At 35.1% G+C, this 16,341-nt stretch overlaps 1 protein-coding gene across 1 annotated transcript; it reads left to right on the top strand.

The window, feature by feature from the left end:
• The first annotated feature begins 1,140 nt into the window (after positions 1–1,140).
• LOC146148672 (cleavage stimulation factor subunit 1-like) lies at positions 1,141–13,043 on the top strand. Its single transcript, XM_083386699.1, has 8 exons — positions 1,141–1,399; positions 2,635–2,727; positions 4,626–4,760; positions 6,048–6,206; positions 6,957–7,083; positions 7,504–7,679; positions 10,767–10,967; positions 12,497–13,043. Exons 1-8 carry the CDS (start codon positions 1,217–1,219, stop codon positions 12,731–12,733), a joined length of 1,311 nt encoding a protein of 436 aa, XP_083242825.1. The 5' UTR covers positions 1,141–1,216; the 3' UTR covers positions 12,734–13,043.
• Positions 13,044–16,341: the final 3,298 nt, after the last annotated feature.

The following is a 16,341-nucleotide window of genomic DNA, read 5'->3' as shown; positions in this document are numbered from 1 at the left end:
CCAGTAAAAACGAAGTATATTTCTATCAGCAGGAGCTAAAATCAAGTTATTCTGCTTTATTAGTATTGTGTATAGTACCAAGCATACCAAGCATACCAATACATCACTAATCCCTTAAAATTCGGTAAAATAATCACCAAATATTGCCATAACGACAATTTTAAGATACCTCTCCCGTAAGCCGTAATGCAAAATTTACGCACTTTTGGAACCTTTCAAGATGGCGTAGAAGCCTTCTAATTGGCTTCAAAAACCGTTCACGCGTGCCACTAGTTGCGCTATCCAGGTTTCATAGAGATCAGTGCCGTGTCCAAAGCGTGTTATAGATAGGCGTTGATTTGAGCGCGCATGAATCTGAGTTGCACAACTTGTATAGTTTCTATGGACTTTGGGTTAGATTGCATGCTTGTTTTGGCAGGATTGTCGACAACGCACGTGTTCGCATTTACAGGACGTTAATTGTTTCTGATTAGAATGTTTTATGACGTCATAACAATCACTATTTTATGACGTCACACCCGTCACTATTTCATGACATCATTATTCATTAACGTCAGACGGAAAATAGGGGAATTCCCTAAGTTGAAAATTCGGGACACCCCCCTTTGAAAAGGTCCGCTACGCGCCTGGTTGCACAACAAAGTGCTAAAGCAGGGGTCGGCAACCTTTTTTGCACTGCGGACCGGCCTTAAAAAACAACAAATGTTCAGGAAAGGAAATTTATTACAACTTTCATTGCTTGTTTAGCCGCAAAGAGATGCTCCCATCTAAGAATTATTGAACTTACTGAAACCCGCGAGCGGCATCCGGCCAGCCAAACAATTTAGTTTAACCCAGCCCGCGGCTCATTTCAATAAAACTTTTAGGCATTTACGTTTTTTCTTAAATTACACTGGTTTAACATAATTACCAATTCCTATATTCTTACCAGCTTCTCAAAATAAGGATGTTTAAGTTCGTTTTTCAACAAAATTTTAATCTTACAACCCTGCTACGGACCGGTACCGGTCCGCGGACCGGCGTTTGCCGACCACGGTGCTAAAGGATGAAAAACTTTTTTAAGTAACCCTAACTTTTTTATATTAAACCTTTGGGCGTGCAGTTTTGGGCTATCCATCCAAGTAAAACATCTGATGGCCTTGTGAGTAGTTAAAGTAAGGCTGTTCGACATAACTCTATTTTTGGTTATTTGAAGCAAGGCTTGTGTAAGTGTATAATGAGTGGATTCAAAACTGACCAGGTAAAGTTACGAGAAAGGTTTTATCGAGCAATTATTGGTCAACTTCTCAATGATGGGTTTATGGGTGTTGCAAAATCTTTAACTTCACAAGTAAAGCCTCAAAATACCTGTGTGCCCTCTGACAATCTTTTTAAAGCCTTCAGTATTGGTGTCGATCAGGTAAATATGTTTTTATAACGCTTTTAAATTTAAATGTTAATATTGACTCTAGCCATAAGACCAAAATAAGAAGAACATCAACGTTGAAATAAAACACAGTTAGAAATAAGACCAAAATAGGACTAATACCTAGGAATAAGTCCTGAACCTGTCAGAATAAGACCAAAATTTCCAGAATCGGGCCTATATAACAGTTTACCTAACCCAAAACCCCACCCCTAAGTACATCACTAACTCCCCTCATAAACCTTTAATTTTCTGTCCTCACCCATTACCAGGAAAACATGACTCGCTGATTTACTTACCAGACTCCACCCTGCAATGCTGCATTTGTTTTGTTCTGTTGCAGTGTTTATCACTTTGTTGTAAGTTACCGGAGATATGTCTGGTTTATATCGGAAGCACCGGTATATCTCGGAAGTACTGTCTTGTGCGAACATAAGAATTTCTGATAAAAAAATTACCTAGTTTTAAACATGAACTAATTTGCTAGTGATTTTATTTGTCTGTGCAAGCAGGTACAGGGTTGGGATTTGCACTTGCCTGACTGTAGACCGCCTAAAGCAAAACTATGTGATTGTTATCAGATCAAATGGATAATTTACGTCAATGCCACAGACTAACAATACATGCTTGCGCAACTATAGAATTAAACAGCTTGACCATTAGATAACTATGTGCACAGAAATACAAAGGCAAAAAATTATTGGAAAAAACAATGTGGTAAGATAAAAATTGGCAGACAGCAGACCAATATTTTGTCCAGTGCAATGTTGTTCAGTAGAGTACTAATCGGTAGACACTCGCCTGACTCGCCAGTGCAAATTTTTACTTGATATCAACCCTAATGTAAATAAACATCCCAAATGGACTAGTTATATTTAACCGAATTAGAGAGGCAGGTTAAATTATTGGTGAACGACAATTAGGTAGAGTAAAAATTCGAAGACAGCATGTCAACATTTTTGGCAGGCATTATTTTGTCCTGAGCAAATTTTAGTTTAATATTAATCCTGTATGGGATGTTTTAATAGTGAATATTTAAAATAAAACTCTTGCTTGTTTCTTTTAGGAGACTTGCTTGTTTGTTTGTCTGTCTTTGCATACCATTTTCACTTTTGAAATGATTTTATGCAATTTGCAAAAATATGTTGTCATTTAAAGTACAACAAAAACACTTTAAGAACCTGTCAATTAAACTGCATTAACTTCTTGTAATCATTAATCTTATTTAGGTAGAACGTGAAAAAGATGACCAAAGCTGTAACTACTTGGAAACTGTTGCCCCTGGCAGTGGAATTGACCTTGAGTTTGAAAGCGAAGTCCAGGTGATTTGTTCGTTTTCTTGCAAATCTAATCAGCAAAACCTTATTGCTGCCTTGAAATATTTTAAGCTAAATATTAATATTATTGTCTAATGTGGTGATTTGTAACCTTTTGTCACTTACAGCACACTAATGGAGCAAAACAAATCGGTGGCGAACCCACAAAATATACCCGAAACTACAACCCTCAGCCAAAATTGAGGTTGAATAATTTAATAAAAATGTACTAGGATTTGATATTTTGGATTCGTTATTCTAGATTTGAAACCTAAAGTTCTAGAACAGGGGCGGGCAACATACGGCCCGCTACGGGATTTGGAGCGGCCCGCAGACAGTTTCTGGTCTTACATAATAATGTGGCCCGCGGCAACAGTCTGCCGCAATCCCCAACTACTTGCTTACTACGTCAAATAATAGTGATTGTTAGTTATTCTCCAGTTCTTTCAGAGGACTTCAGCCATAAGATCGAAATAAGAACAACATCAACTTCGGAATACCACACAATTCGGAATAAGACCAAAATAGGACTAATACCTAATTCATACACCCGTCGGAATAAGACCTAAATGACCAGAATCAGGCCTATAAAACATTTTACCTAACCCCAAACCCCACCCCTAAGTACATCACTAACTTCCCTAATAATTTCACACTAACCCATTTTTGTAACCCCACCCATTACCCATCAATAACCTCAGGCCAGAAAACCAAGTGCCAAAACAGCGGCGCCATGACGGCGCCCTTCAAACTAGGGCGCCCAAAATTTGACACCAAAACAGCCAATTATACCCCTGGTATCCGGCCTGCCAAGAACTTTATTTTCCCATATCAGGCCTGCCGACTGGAGAAGTTGCCCGCCCCTGTTTTAGAATAACCTGGAATTCTATTTTGAAAATCTCTATTGGGTCCTAAATTGACATAAAAAAGCAATTGCATAGGCGGATCCAGGCCATGCTTCTCCACTTAAATAATAAACGATATTCATTGTTTGTCTTAATTACATATCTGCAAAAAATTTTTGCTTTTCCTGCAAATTTTTGGGGTTTTGCTATGTCATTTGACATGTACGAACAGCATGCAGATGTTCGTACCTCTTTGCAGGCTAGTTGTTTTTTTAGCTTTGCTTGCACTATCCTGTTTAGACTGACTGAAGTCGGTGAGACTTTCTCGAAAACATTGGTGTATCTTATAAGTGTGTAATTGTTAAAAAACAAAACAAATAAAACTGCCCATACAAAACTTAACTATATGCTATTAATAAATGGAACAAAACCATATGACGATTTTTGAATTCTCGATTATCTTTTTTGTCACTATGCTGTTGTAATGCAGTACATGATTAGTTAAAATACAAAAGGTGAATAATAGGGCAATTATATTTTGACCTAAAAAATTAGAAATTTTAACCTAAATATATTTCTTTTAACAAAATTTTGACCTATTAGGGAAAACATTGATTTCTATGAAAGTACTGCATTATTTTCTTGGCGGCTCGTCCATTGGATTTTGGTGTTTTACTGACAATCGGTGCAACACCAATCAGTTATTTTTTTCGGGTTTATGCAATCTCCTGAAAATGTTAAACAGGCCTGCATGTTAATTCTTCTGGCTAGCGTATACTGTACATTGCCTTATTGAAGATAAGGCAATATAATACAGTTAAAACGTTGTTAAATAATAAAAAAGCTACATTTTTATAACATTTTAGCTGAACAAAAATTATAACAGTTATCAACATTTTATTTTTATTTTTGTAAACAAATTTTGTACATTTTGAAAACAATTTTAAATTCCAAAATTTTGACAAATTTTAACCTAATGTCTAAAGATAACATAAATTAAAAGATAAATGTTATGAATGTTCCATGAATACAAAAAATAATAACAATGTCTGATTTCAGATTATTTCACCAGAAATTTGTCAATATGAAACTTGCTATGTCACTGCTCACAAAGCCCCATGTAGAGCTGCAAAATTCTCCAAGAATGGACAATATATTGCTACTGGATCAGTTGATACTTCTATAAAGATACTGGTATACAAACTTGGCTATTACATTGAAGGCAATTTGTTGTTTATCAGTAATATGATATATGAAATATTTGATACCATTAGGTTTATCTCCAGACTACACCAAACATCCTAAAACTGTAATGTGAACTATAGAACAAATAAAGGTGTACAAACATTTTAATCAGCAAGACAAAAATACCACAGATAGTACTCCCTAAGCAGCAAGGAGCCATAAGGATGTGGAACCCTTTGGGGTTGTTATAAACTCTAAGATAGTCTTAGCTTCTGAAAACTTGAAATTTATTTTTTATTCAGAGTATACATAAACAGTATTATACACCCACTATCTTTATTCTCAGGGGTGTTCCAACTTTTCCCATGAATATGACATTACAAAATGCCTATAAAAATGTGTTTATGTGTGTGGAGTAAGATATTGTCTCTTTTTATTGCTTTTTAGGAAAACTATGTTAGGCATTTTGGGAAAATTATTTCAACTTGCATTTGTTTTAGCTCATCAATTAACTTATATTTAATTTGATTTGGTCCGAATACTTTTTTAGTATGCAACATAGTGTGGTTTTGAGCATGAGACATTAAGAACCGAAGATAAGATTTTTTTCTTATTAACTTCTAAAGCTTCTTTTAACTTCCACCTATTCGGACTCCATTGAATGGCTTTAAGTTGGGTTGCTTCTTCAAGCTAAATAAGTAGATAGCTAATGATATAGTGGGAGGTGATAGTATATAGCTTGTATGCTATTAAAGTCATTTGACTCATGCTTATTGATTGGACAATAAAGGTAAATTTTGATGTGAATGTCAAAGTTTAATACAACATAACCTTCAAGTAAAACGCATACTTGATTTTGTTTTTGCTTTTACAATGCCATGAAACATCCTTTAAAAAAAGATTTTTTCTTCTTTGGCATTAAAATGAATTTTTAGCCCAGCAGTTATAAAAATTTTAAAACATCACACAACTTTTGGGTTGGTGTTTGGGTTCGGGTGACGTTAGTCTTATTAAAAAAAACTACACCAGTCTTGCATCTTATTTATGATTTATGCCCTTATCAATAAATATTTGGCAAAAGCATTGTATTCGCGCAGGCCAGTAGATCAACAGCTATCTACTGCTTGGCTTAAGTCCAAAGAAATATATTAACTCGGCATAAAGCCATCAAATTTGTCAAATCTGCTGAAACTTTCATTAAAACTTAATTCTGAATTTAAATTTTACAAACAGAACTTCAGGGAAAACATGCCACCCATTGTAAAAATATTGTAAAAATAGAGCTACTATTAACAGGATGTAGAAAGAATGCTAGCAAAGAGTCTTCAGCCATCAGACATTTCTGCAATGATGGAACAAACTCCACAAATGGGAATGGTTGATCATCCTGTTATAAGAACCCTTTATGATCATGTGGATGAAATAACCTGCCTCGATTTTCACCCAACAGAGCAGGTTTTTATTAATATTAATTTGTTGGTTGCATTCCCTTAAATAAATTAACTGAACTATTTGAACAGTTAGATTGAATTGCACAACTTTTTGATGTAGTTATATGTACATACACATTTTGACTCGTGAAGACACATATCTGGTGATTTTTTAACTTCGCATCAGGGAAAAACAGAATCTTTATTGTAAACGGCAAATCCGCCGGTCATAGTTGCTGCTCTAAATTCGTAAGAATATGGCTGTGTGGAGCAGCATAAAATCAAATAGCGTCTCCATTATTAATGTGACCAAAAAAATTCAATTCGTCGCTATTGGAAAACTATGTGAAAAAACTCCTGGCGCACACCAATAAACCTTTTCAAACAAATTGTTGCAATTATCTTTGCGTAACTAGACAAAATGCCCGTCGTTGCCCAGGCTTATTAGGGTTTCACCAATTCGTCGCCTTAAACTTTATGTCTTCTCAGATTGTCGTTTAAACTATTTTCTATTTATTATTTAGAGCAAGCATGGCCGTGAGATATAGCCAAAATAAATCTTTTTTCCTTGCCCCTGTTAGTTTCTTGTGATGCATGAACATCTTGACAGTTCCACTGACAGATAAATCCCCACTAAGATATATGTTTTTTTATTATATGCCCTGCTGTGATATGGACTCCCAAATTCCGATTTAATGTCACATTTGCTTTTACAGTTCAAAGCAGTATAAGAAAATCTGGCTATATAATTGTTTTTTTATTGGATTATTTTTAGATTGTTATTTCTGGTGCAAGGGACTACACAATAAAAGTGTTTGACTTTACAAAAAGTTCTGCAAAACGTGCTTCAAAGTCTATAAAAGATGTTGATATAGTTCGAGATATTGCGATTCATCCCACAGGTACTATTATGTAATAAGCTGGTTGTATTCTGACTTCACACATAATTAGCAACAGATGACATGGGTGAAATATTAACATATTTATTCTTAATTAGGAACACTATATACGGATCTGTTCATAAGTTTAATGGTGAAAATAACGGCCCAAATAGACGTTAAAAGCGACATGCTTTATTTTCAAACGTTTCGGCACTGATGATATCACTGATGATGGCATTAGAAATTGCCGAAACGTTTGAAAATAAAGCATGTCGCTTTTAACGTCTATTTGGGCCGTTATTTTCACCATTATTCTTAATTAATTATTATGGTTATAGGTTAAATAGAATTTAATACAAATTTAGTAGGGAAAGAGTTAAACAGATTTGGTTTATTAAAGAGTCTTGTCAACAATAAATACCTTTTATTACCTATATTCAGGTGACTATCTTTTGGTCGGCACATACCATCCTGTCATTCGTTTGTATGATCTCGAAACATTTCAGTGTTTTGTTGGAAACCAACCAAGTGATCAACATAAACGAGGAATCAATTGTCTCACATACAGCCCAACTGGCAACCTATATGTATCTGGGGGTAAAGATGGCACCATTAAAGTATGAAGTTATTTTATTTTTGGATTGTATTTTTTAAGGAAGATTTAACTTGTATTTTGCTAAAATTGTCCCATTATCAAATCCGCTGCTTATTGATTTTATCTAGTACAAAGTAAAACACCAACCCCTATTGTTTAGATTTGTAACTAATGTCCTCTACAATTATTTTAAATTGTTAACACAACTAGCGCAAGTATCGTGATATTGCAACATTGTAGCTATGGATGTCAGTTAATAATATAGAAAATAGCGTGTTAACAGCATAGGTAATTAAGTTTCCAAGCGCTAAAGCAATTTTGCTTTCGACCCAGAAGGCATTACGTTTGCATTTTTGATCAATTTTTCTTATTTGACAATACTAATAACGCCAGATATAGTTTATAAAATATAACTCAGCATATTATGGGTAACACCCTGAGAAAGACCAGCTTTGCAGGTCGAAAAAAATTAAAAAAAACATTTGGTAAGAAATTTAATAATGTTATGATTCACGTGTTCCTTTTGAAGGTGGCCAAGTGTTGCGCCTTGAAGTGTCACGATACAAAAATATTGTTTCTCGCTTTATACGTTTTCAAAATTTTACTGTCATTTACATCGTTTTATATATATTTCTTTATCACATGTTAGAAGCAGGGTTGAACCTAAGCACTCGCCCGCTCGCCAATGCGAGTGCAAATCGCTCCGGGCGAGTGCTGATTGACGCCCGACTGGCGAGTGGCTTCGGCAAGAAAATATTAACTTGTGTTAAGCAACACTACTAAGCGAAACATTACTTAGGGCCAGTTATTTTCTCAAACACTAAGGCGCAAATACATTCAACACTACACAAATAATCAGTTTAATCGAAGTTACGTTCGAAGCTCATATCCAATATTCTTTGTCCGTGGTATGATCGTAATAAAGACTCATTGTCCCGTTTTAAAAAATCGTTTACCGGCAAACAATCAAAGACGTTATTGGTGCAGTGGTAAATAGTTATGAGGTTTATTGTTTAACTTAAAGGTTAATTTTTAAAAGTTTAACCCGGTCGTTGACGCTCATGGAAAAGTTTACTAAACTTGCAATGTTCCCAGCGATAAGAATTTTACTTTTCTGTATTTATTGAATTGTTTGCATAAGAAAATTATAAGCAATTACTGGAGTTTTTGGTAACAATAAGTTCGAATGTCAATGTCTTATATTATTTGTAGGCAGTGTTTTTTTTAAGACGTTTAAGAGACCGAAACGGCCCACTGAACACTACGGTATTTTAAAAACTATACAGCTGAGAATTACCAATTAGTTTACGTAGGTATGTTGTTGCGCTCTCGTAAGTTCATAGCCCCGCACAGAAACTCTAGTCAGTGCATATAGTTGTTAACTGTGCGAAAGAATGGTGTAGTTGTAAATTTACAATTATTTTGTGATTATTTGCTGTTGAACCAGTAACTGTACTGTTAGGCGAAGTTTTGCGTTTTGTTTCTAGCGCGAAGCAACCAGCGGTGAAACGTCCTTCAAGCACAGAAAAACCAGAATACGAAAAAAAGAGCGCGAGCATTTAAAAAAAATGATAAACGAACAGGCCGTGACTACTAAATTGTCAGTGTTATTATTTTCACTAAAGACTGTAAAAAATGTTCACTGCTTTATGGGTCAATAATTTGTTTAACCATGCATGGAAATAAACGACCAGACTCTTAAAAAACAAATGTTTCCCCATAGAAACCGAAAGACAGGTTAACGATAACCCAAAAAATGACCGCGCTAGGACGGTAATTTACAGACGGCGTGCCAACAAATTTGGCGAGTGCTATTCCGTCTGGGCGAGTGCTGATGGATGTAAATTTTTTCTTAGGAACAACCCTGAGAAGTATATTTTTTTATGTTTGCTGCCCCTATAGGTACACATTTTTATGCCGCTTAAAGTTTGGCACTACTAGGTAGGATATCACCTTGGCGCCATTTAAAAAAAATTAAGAAGAATATAGGGAACCTCCCTATAAATGTTGCCATAGGTCAGGGGTTCTTAACCTTTTTTCCCTTATTACCCATTTCTGTCCAGATCAAAGTCCCATTACCCAAAATCTAATTTTATCCACTTGGTTATTTTACCATAGTAAAAATATAAAACAGCGTTATTCAACAAATTATAGCTCGCTCGTCTGAACACTAACTTTAAACGCACACTTATAGCTACTGTATACTACACCAAACAACTCCACTAAGAATACCTTTAAAAATAAACACTAACAACAAACTGATTATAAAAAAATAGCTAGGGTAGCCGTTAGCGGATACAAGAAGAATCTTACTATTACGTCACATAAAAATAAAATACGTAAAACCGGCCACAAAAATGATCACTATGACGAAACAATCGTAAAAATGATAAAATATCCTTGTGCTTGTTTGGTTGATTTAAAACGACTCAAAACATCAAAAAAACTGAACGTAATAAAGCAATCTACCACTTTCAGCTGGGACGTTGTTTGTTACAACCATAATTCTGGTTCAGCTGATTACCCACCTGCTATCTTGAAATTACCCATGGGTTAAGAACCACTGCCATAGGTGATTATATTAACATTAAACTTCCACCATAGAGTCTATGGCATAGACCTTTTAGTTAAAGGCTGAATATCAAACGAAAAAACACCCAATGCTTATGAGAAACAAGGTTGCAAAAAATAGATTGCCTTTCACAATATTACAGCATTCGGCAATCAGAAACACTAGCTTGAATAGATCCAAGCAAAATCACAAAGGTCGTAAAATTCGAATTAAGAATCTTAGCAGAACTGACGATGCTTTTTGCGTAACTATAGTATTCTGCTTTTGTTAATAAAGTTGTTTTGGATCTTTTTTACAACCTTTGTGGTTTTGCTTTGATCTTACAATATGGAAAAAAGATTAACAACTAGAAATGTCGGAGCAGGCTTATATCCCGATATTAACTAAAAAAATAAAAATAATATTATTATTATTTCATCAACTAGCTTGAATAGTAACACTAATAAGTTTATGGTATATATTAAATTAAAAATTTTCAACCTTACTGCAAACCGTAACCGCATACATGATGACGTTTACACGATCATGCTTTAACAGATCTGGGATGGTGTAAGCAATCGTTGTGTTACATCAAACACAGGCGCCCATGATGGCGACGAAATTTGCTCTGTTGTGTTTTCGCGAAATGGTAAGTATTTGCTCACCAGTGGCAAGGATAGTGTCGCTCGTCTGTGGGATATGGCCTCACCTCTTCAACCCCTTATAGTCTACACCGGAGCTGAACTTAGTGGAAAACAGGTACGCCGACCTTTTATAAATCGAAAATCTAACCGAAAAGTACTGTAATTTATTCCTCAGTAAGAAAAAATTTCGTCTAAGCGAGTGATATACAAAACATGAAATAAGCCAAAACGGACTTTTTGTCTTGTTTGCACCAACCTCGTACAACTAACTTTCTTGTTGAACTTTAATAAAACAATATCGGTAACATGCAGAGAACAGGAAAATAAGGGCCCATTCTTATAGCAGTTATCTGACGTCAATTCATGAAAAACATCTGCGCTAAAATTAGATTCGTAGCGGACCTTATGTTAACTTGGGCCAATAAAGCGGGAGGGGGGTTCTCCGTCTGTGGGAACGTGTACCTCAGTAGGCCGATATAGTATTACATTTACAAATTTAACTTGAATTCTTCATCTTTCTCCTTATGCTAGGCTTGTGGTTATAAAGCTTATTTTATTTGGCATGAGCATTTGCCGAAACGTTTGAACAATAAAGCATGTCGCTTTTTACGTCTATTTGGGCCGTTATTTTCCCCTTTGAACTTATGAACAGATCCGTATATAGTGTTCCAAAGTACATAGGCAACCATTACGGCATTGTAATGAAGAAGAATAACTGATGTGGCCTTCATATCACTGATGATGGCATGAGCATTTGCCGAAACGTTTGAAAAATAAAGCATGTCATACCCGCAAAGCTTATCTAACCGTACAAGGTATACATTGCAGAATTATATCTTGAATAACCATGATTATTTCGTATGAGTGACGTTTGCTCAGTTAGACCCATATGAAACATCGAAGATGCACACGTTCCTGTGTTTTGTATCAGGTGAAGAACTCTTGTTATAACTTAGAACAGCCTTTCTTAACCTAGGGTAAATTTCCTCGTTTTAGGGGGTAAATGAGCTATCAATCAAAATATCCACATCAGTTAACGAGACAGAAAAATTGTGTCAGCTGTAGGTATTGGTAGCCTACTTCCCTAGTTCAGATCAACTGCTAATTTGAAGCTAACTTAGTAGCCTATTGATTTTTTATCGTCTAGTGTGGGTAGCGTTATGCTTCGCTTATTGATACTTTATTATTTTAGTTTATAAGCAACATCCTTATCTCTTAGTTACTTTATTTGTCGTTGCCAAAAGCAAGGGCAGCCATCGCATTGAACATAACTGATGTAATTTGTTACTTTCGTTTTTTTAATAAATGAACACCATTTTATATATTGGGGGTAAATCTGACATTTATCTTTGTTAAAATGGTAAAACATACAAAAATAGTTAAGAACCCCTGATTTAGAAGATAGATGCTTATTGTCAAAGTTATATGGGAAAAAAGGCGATTGTATAGCGTTTTACCCAGGTCTTTTATGAGCGTTATACACACAAAATTATATTAGTACACATCACATAATTGAATCTACGCGTTTAGCACCCTCTGCGTTTTTCTAGATCTTAAATGTTGAGTCACAAACGATTCTGATTGATGTAAATGACAAAGCGAAATACAGTTTTTAAACAAAAAAATAATTGTACTATTTTGTAGGCTCATCGGTCCCAAGCAGTATTCAATCATACTGAAGACTACGTTCTTTTTCCTGACGAACAAACTGTATCTATGTGCTGTTGGTGCGCTCGAACAGGAGAAAGACAACGTCTTTTATCGCTTGGTCATCAAGGTCCTGCAAGGCGAATAGCGCATTCCCCGACAGCATCTGCCTTTATAAGCTGCAGCGAGGATTTCCGAGCTAGATTCTGGTACAAAAGGCCTGGTTCGGACTAAAATGAAATTAGTTTTTTGCTGCTGAATTTCAGATTCAGTTTTGGATTGGGGTTTATTGGGCAGATTTCGCCGCGAGAGTGGTGGTCGGATTTACATTCGTTCGAAGAAATGTTTGACGAATAAAAAAAAGTTTTTATGTAATCTGTCTTTTTGTGTTGCCACATGTGGACACATGTTGTTTTTGTCCGAATTATTATTATGTGACCCGAAAAAACAAATTTTTGGGGGGGCAAATTTTGTTTTTGTCCGAATTATTTTATAATCTGATATATTAATGTATGAGGGATACATGTAATATACAAGGTTAAGTAACAAAATTTTGAACTGTTTATCCGGGTGGTCAAAATGCACAACACTTTAGGAAATTTCAATGATATATTTACACTACACGTAAAGGAGATAAAAATTTGAAAATTTCCAAAACAAATTTAAATGTTAGAGAACCATTTAAAGCCGATGTTAAAACATTTTACCTCTTGAAAAAAGGGGAGTATTTTAGGGGGCAAAAATTAAAATTCGGCCGTTTTTGTGTTTGGAGGTGTCTAAAAATTATATAAAAATTGTTAAATATTTTTTAATTATGAAGACAAATTATAGGTTTGCTTCGCAGCAAAACTTTTAACTCAAAATAATTAACCAAAAATATTGAAAATTGAAGTGCTTTTTTTTATTTATAGAATAGAATAGAATAAAAATAGCAAACAGAGAGTTGTACACTGCCTCCAGATTTTGCATTTAATTTTGCGGCAGTAAAATACGTTGTTTTGTAAGAGCAATAAGTTATTTTACTAAGAGAAGCCCTTTTCTAAATGGCAAGTCGCACGCGCCCACTTTTACTAAGTCGTGTCACTTAACACAATGAACGTTGCACGCGCGGGACAATAAATCGCAGCAGGATGTCAGCCGCTTTGCAAGCTGAATTAAGCAAGCGACATGAACGAATTCTGTAGTAAAGTCTTTCTGCCGCTAGATAGGTGTAAAGAACTAAAACAATGACGTCACACTATTGGTTTTTGTCCCCCAATCAGAGGCATAGGGGTGGTGCAAGAAAAAAAATGTTAAATATTTTTAAACTAGATGGGGGTGCGGTTGTTGTATATTTTATCAGGGGGTATATTTTCAGGGCTTTGTTTATTTTCAATTTTTACTTTATTTTATTTATTTTTTTTTTAAATATTTTGTATTGTGTACTTTATATTATATATTTTGTTTTTCATTTTCCTTAACTTGTTTCTGCAAGCAAAAACAGATATGGGCCGAAAACTTCCCAACTTAACTTATGCCTTTGATGCGAAAGGGGTTCAAATATGGCGTAGATTTTGGGGAATGATCGAAACATATATTTGATAAATAGAATTTACATAGATAATGCGTATGGTCATTTCATTACATTTTGACCAGATTACGTGTTTGAAAATCAAATATTATCATTCTCTTAAAGACTAAAAATGGTTTAACGCCTATGGTTTGCTATACTTTTGCAAACTTTTACTCCGTAATTTTTTACTATGGCTTGGGCCGAGCAATCACTGTTAAAACAGGCTTTAAATCTGTAGTTTTAAACAATATGAAAAACACTATTATGTTCTCAATACGCAAACTATTAAATTGAAAGTTTTGCTAGATGTTAAGGCCTAATATTGGTAGTATGCTGGTTGGAGCAAGATGCACGACAGGTGCCAACAGAGAGGCGTAGACTGCCTTAAGATTTCGCATTTAAACTTGCGGCGGTAAATACACCCTATTGACACTTAATTATTAGGCGAAGATTATCGCGAAGTAATTGGTCGCCCGAAAAAAAACTAACGCCGCATTGAAAGCAAGCATTATAAACGATTCGCCGATATTCTGCTTTGAACATCTCTACTGTATAGTATGTTACTCCAATCCAACATATCAACACACAATTTTAAGTTGTGTAGGCCTGGTGTTGATATGTTGGATTAGAGTTGCCACCAGATTTTGCATTTAAATTTGCGGCGGTAAAATAAGTTGTTTCTTAACAGCATTAAGTAATTTTACTAAAGAGAAGCCTCGTTTTAAAATGCAAGTCGCACGAGCCCAGTTTAGGACGGGCCACTTCGCACAATGAAAGTCTCACGCGGCGGGACAATAAAGCCCAGCAGGCGGTAAGTCGCTTCGTCACTTCACAAGCTGGACAAAGCAAGCGAATATGAACGAATTCTGTATGAAAGTTTTTCTGCTGCTAGATGGCTGTCGTTAGCTACAAAGTGCTAAAACGCAATATTTCAGGTTTTTACCCCCCAAGCAAAGGCCCCTGGGAGTGCAGCCTCATAAAATTTTACAAAGCACCTACATACCACTCTACGCCATGTCTGAAAATTTGAAGGTTCTACGATGTCTACTTTTTCTATAAAGCTTCGGACAAAACTCGGTCTGAAACATACCATAGGAAACCAAAAAAGAACTAGACGGGGGTGCGGTTGTTGTATATTTTGTCAGGGGGTATATTGTCAGGGCTTAGTGTTTATTTTTATTTAGTTTTAATTTTTTTTTGAAATTGATTTTATTTATTTATTTATTTTTTTTCAATTTTATTTTTCATATTCATTTTTTAATTTTTATTTTTTATTTTTTTTGTGTGTTTTTTTTTTTTATTTTTTTTTTTATTTAATATTTTTTTTATTTTACACTTTTTATTTTTTAATATTTTGTATTTTGTATTGCGTATTTTATATTATATATTTCATATTTTGTTTTTCATTTTCCTTAACTTGTTTCTGCAAGCAAAAACAGATATGGGCCGAAAACTTCCCCACTTTGATGCGAAAGGGGTTCAAATATGGCGTAGTATTTGGGGAATGATCGAAACATATATTTGATAAATAGAATTTGCGTAGATAATGTACATGGCCATTTTATTACATTTTGGCCAGAGCTTACGTGTTTGAAAACCAAATATTATCATTCTCCTCAAGACTTAAAATGGTTTAACGCCTATGGTTTGCAATACTTTTGCAAACTTTTACTCGGTAAATTTTTACCATGGCTTGGTCCGAGCAATCACTGTTAAAACAGACTTTAAATCTGTAGTTTTAAACAATATGAAACACACTATTATGTGCCTAATACGCAAACTATTAAATCGAAAGTTTTGCTAGTTGTTTAGGCCTGATATTGGTATGTTGGTTGGAGCAACATGCACAACAGGTGCTAACAGAGAGGCGTACACTGCCTTAAGATTTCGCATTTAAATTTGCGGCGGTAAATACACCCTATTGACACTTGATTATTAGGCGAAGCTTATCGCAAAGTAATTGGTCGCCCCAAAAAATGCTGACGCCGCATTTAAAGCAAGCATTATAAATGAGTCGCCGATATTCTGCTTTGAACATCTCTACTCGCAATGCTTCCCTCCGTTAATTGTACGGTGGGTGAAACTTTATTCACGGCCTTACCTCTTTGTGTATTACCGCAACAATACGATGAAATACGATTTGGAGAATATTGGAAAAATCGAATTTGGAGAATATTTGCTATTTGCACCTGTATAGTATGTTACTCCAATCCAACATATCAACACACAATTTTAAGTTGTGTAGGCCTGGTGTTGATATGTTGGATTAGAGTTGCCACCAGATTTCGCA

This window comes from Ascidiella aspersa, chromosome 4 (assembly GCF_963924565.1).
Source record: "Ascidiella aspersa chromosome 4, kaAscAspe10.2, whole genome shotgun sequence".
Taxonomy (NCBI): Eukaryota; Metazoa; Chordata; class Ascidiacea; order Phlebobranchia; family Ascidiidae; genus Ascidiella; species Ascidiella aspersa.
Note: the sequence above shows the minus strand (reverse complement) of the source record. Positions and strands in the feature narration are given on the sequence as shown.

What these genes read in the sequence shown, in the direction of transcription:
- LOC146148672 (XM_083386699.1), top strand. Translation starts at nt 1,217, where the DNA reads ATGAGTGGATTCAAAACTGACCAGGTAAAGTTACGAGAAAGGTTTTAT. An exon ending in TCAGTATTGGTGTCGATCAG is followed by an intron (nt 1,400 to 2,634) that starts GTAAATATGTTT and finishes AATCTTATTTAG; the next exon opens with GTAGAACGTGAAAAAGATGA. An exon ending in CTGAACTTAGTGGAAAACAG is followed by an intron (nt 10,968 to 12,496) that starts GTACGCCGACCT and finishes ACTATTTTGTAG; the next exon opens with GCTCATCGGTCCCAAGCAGT.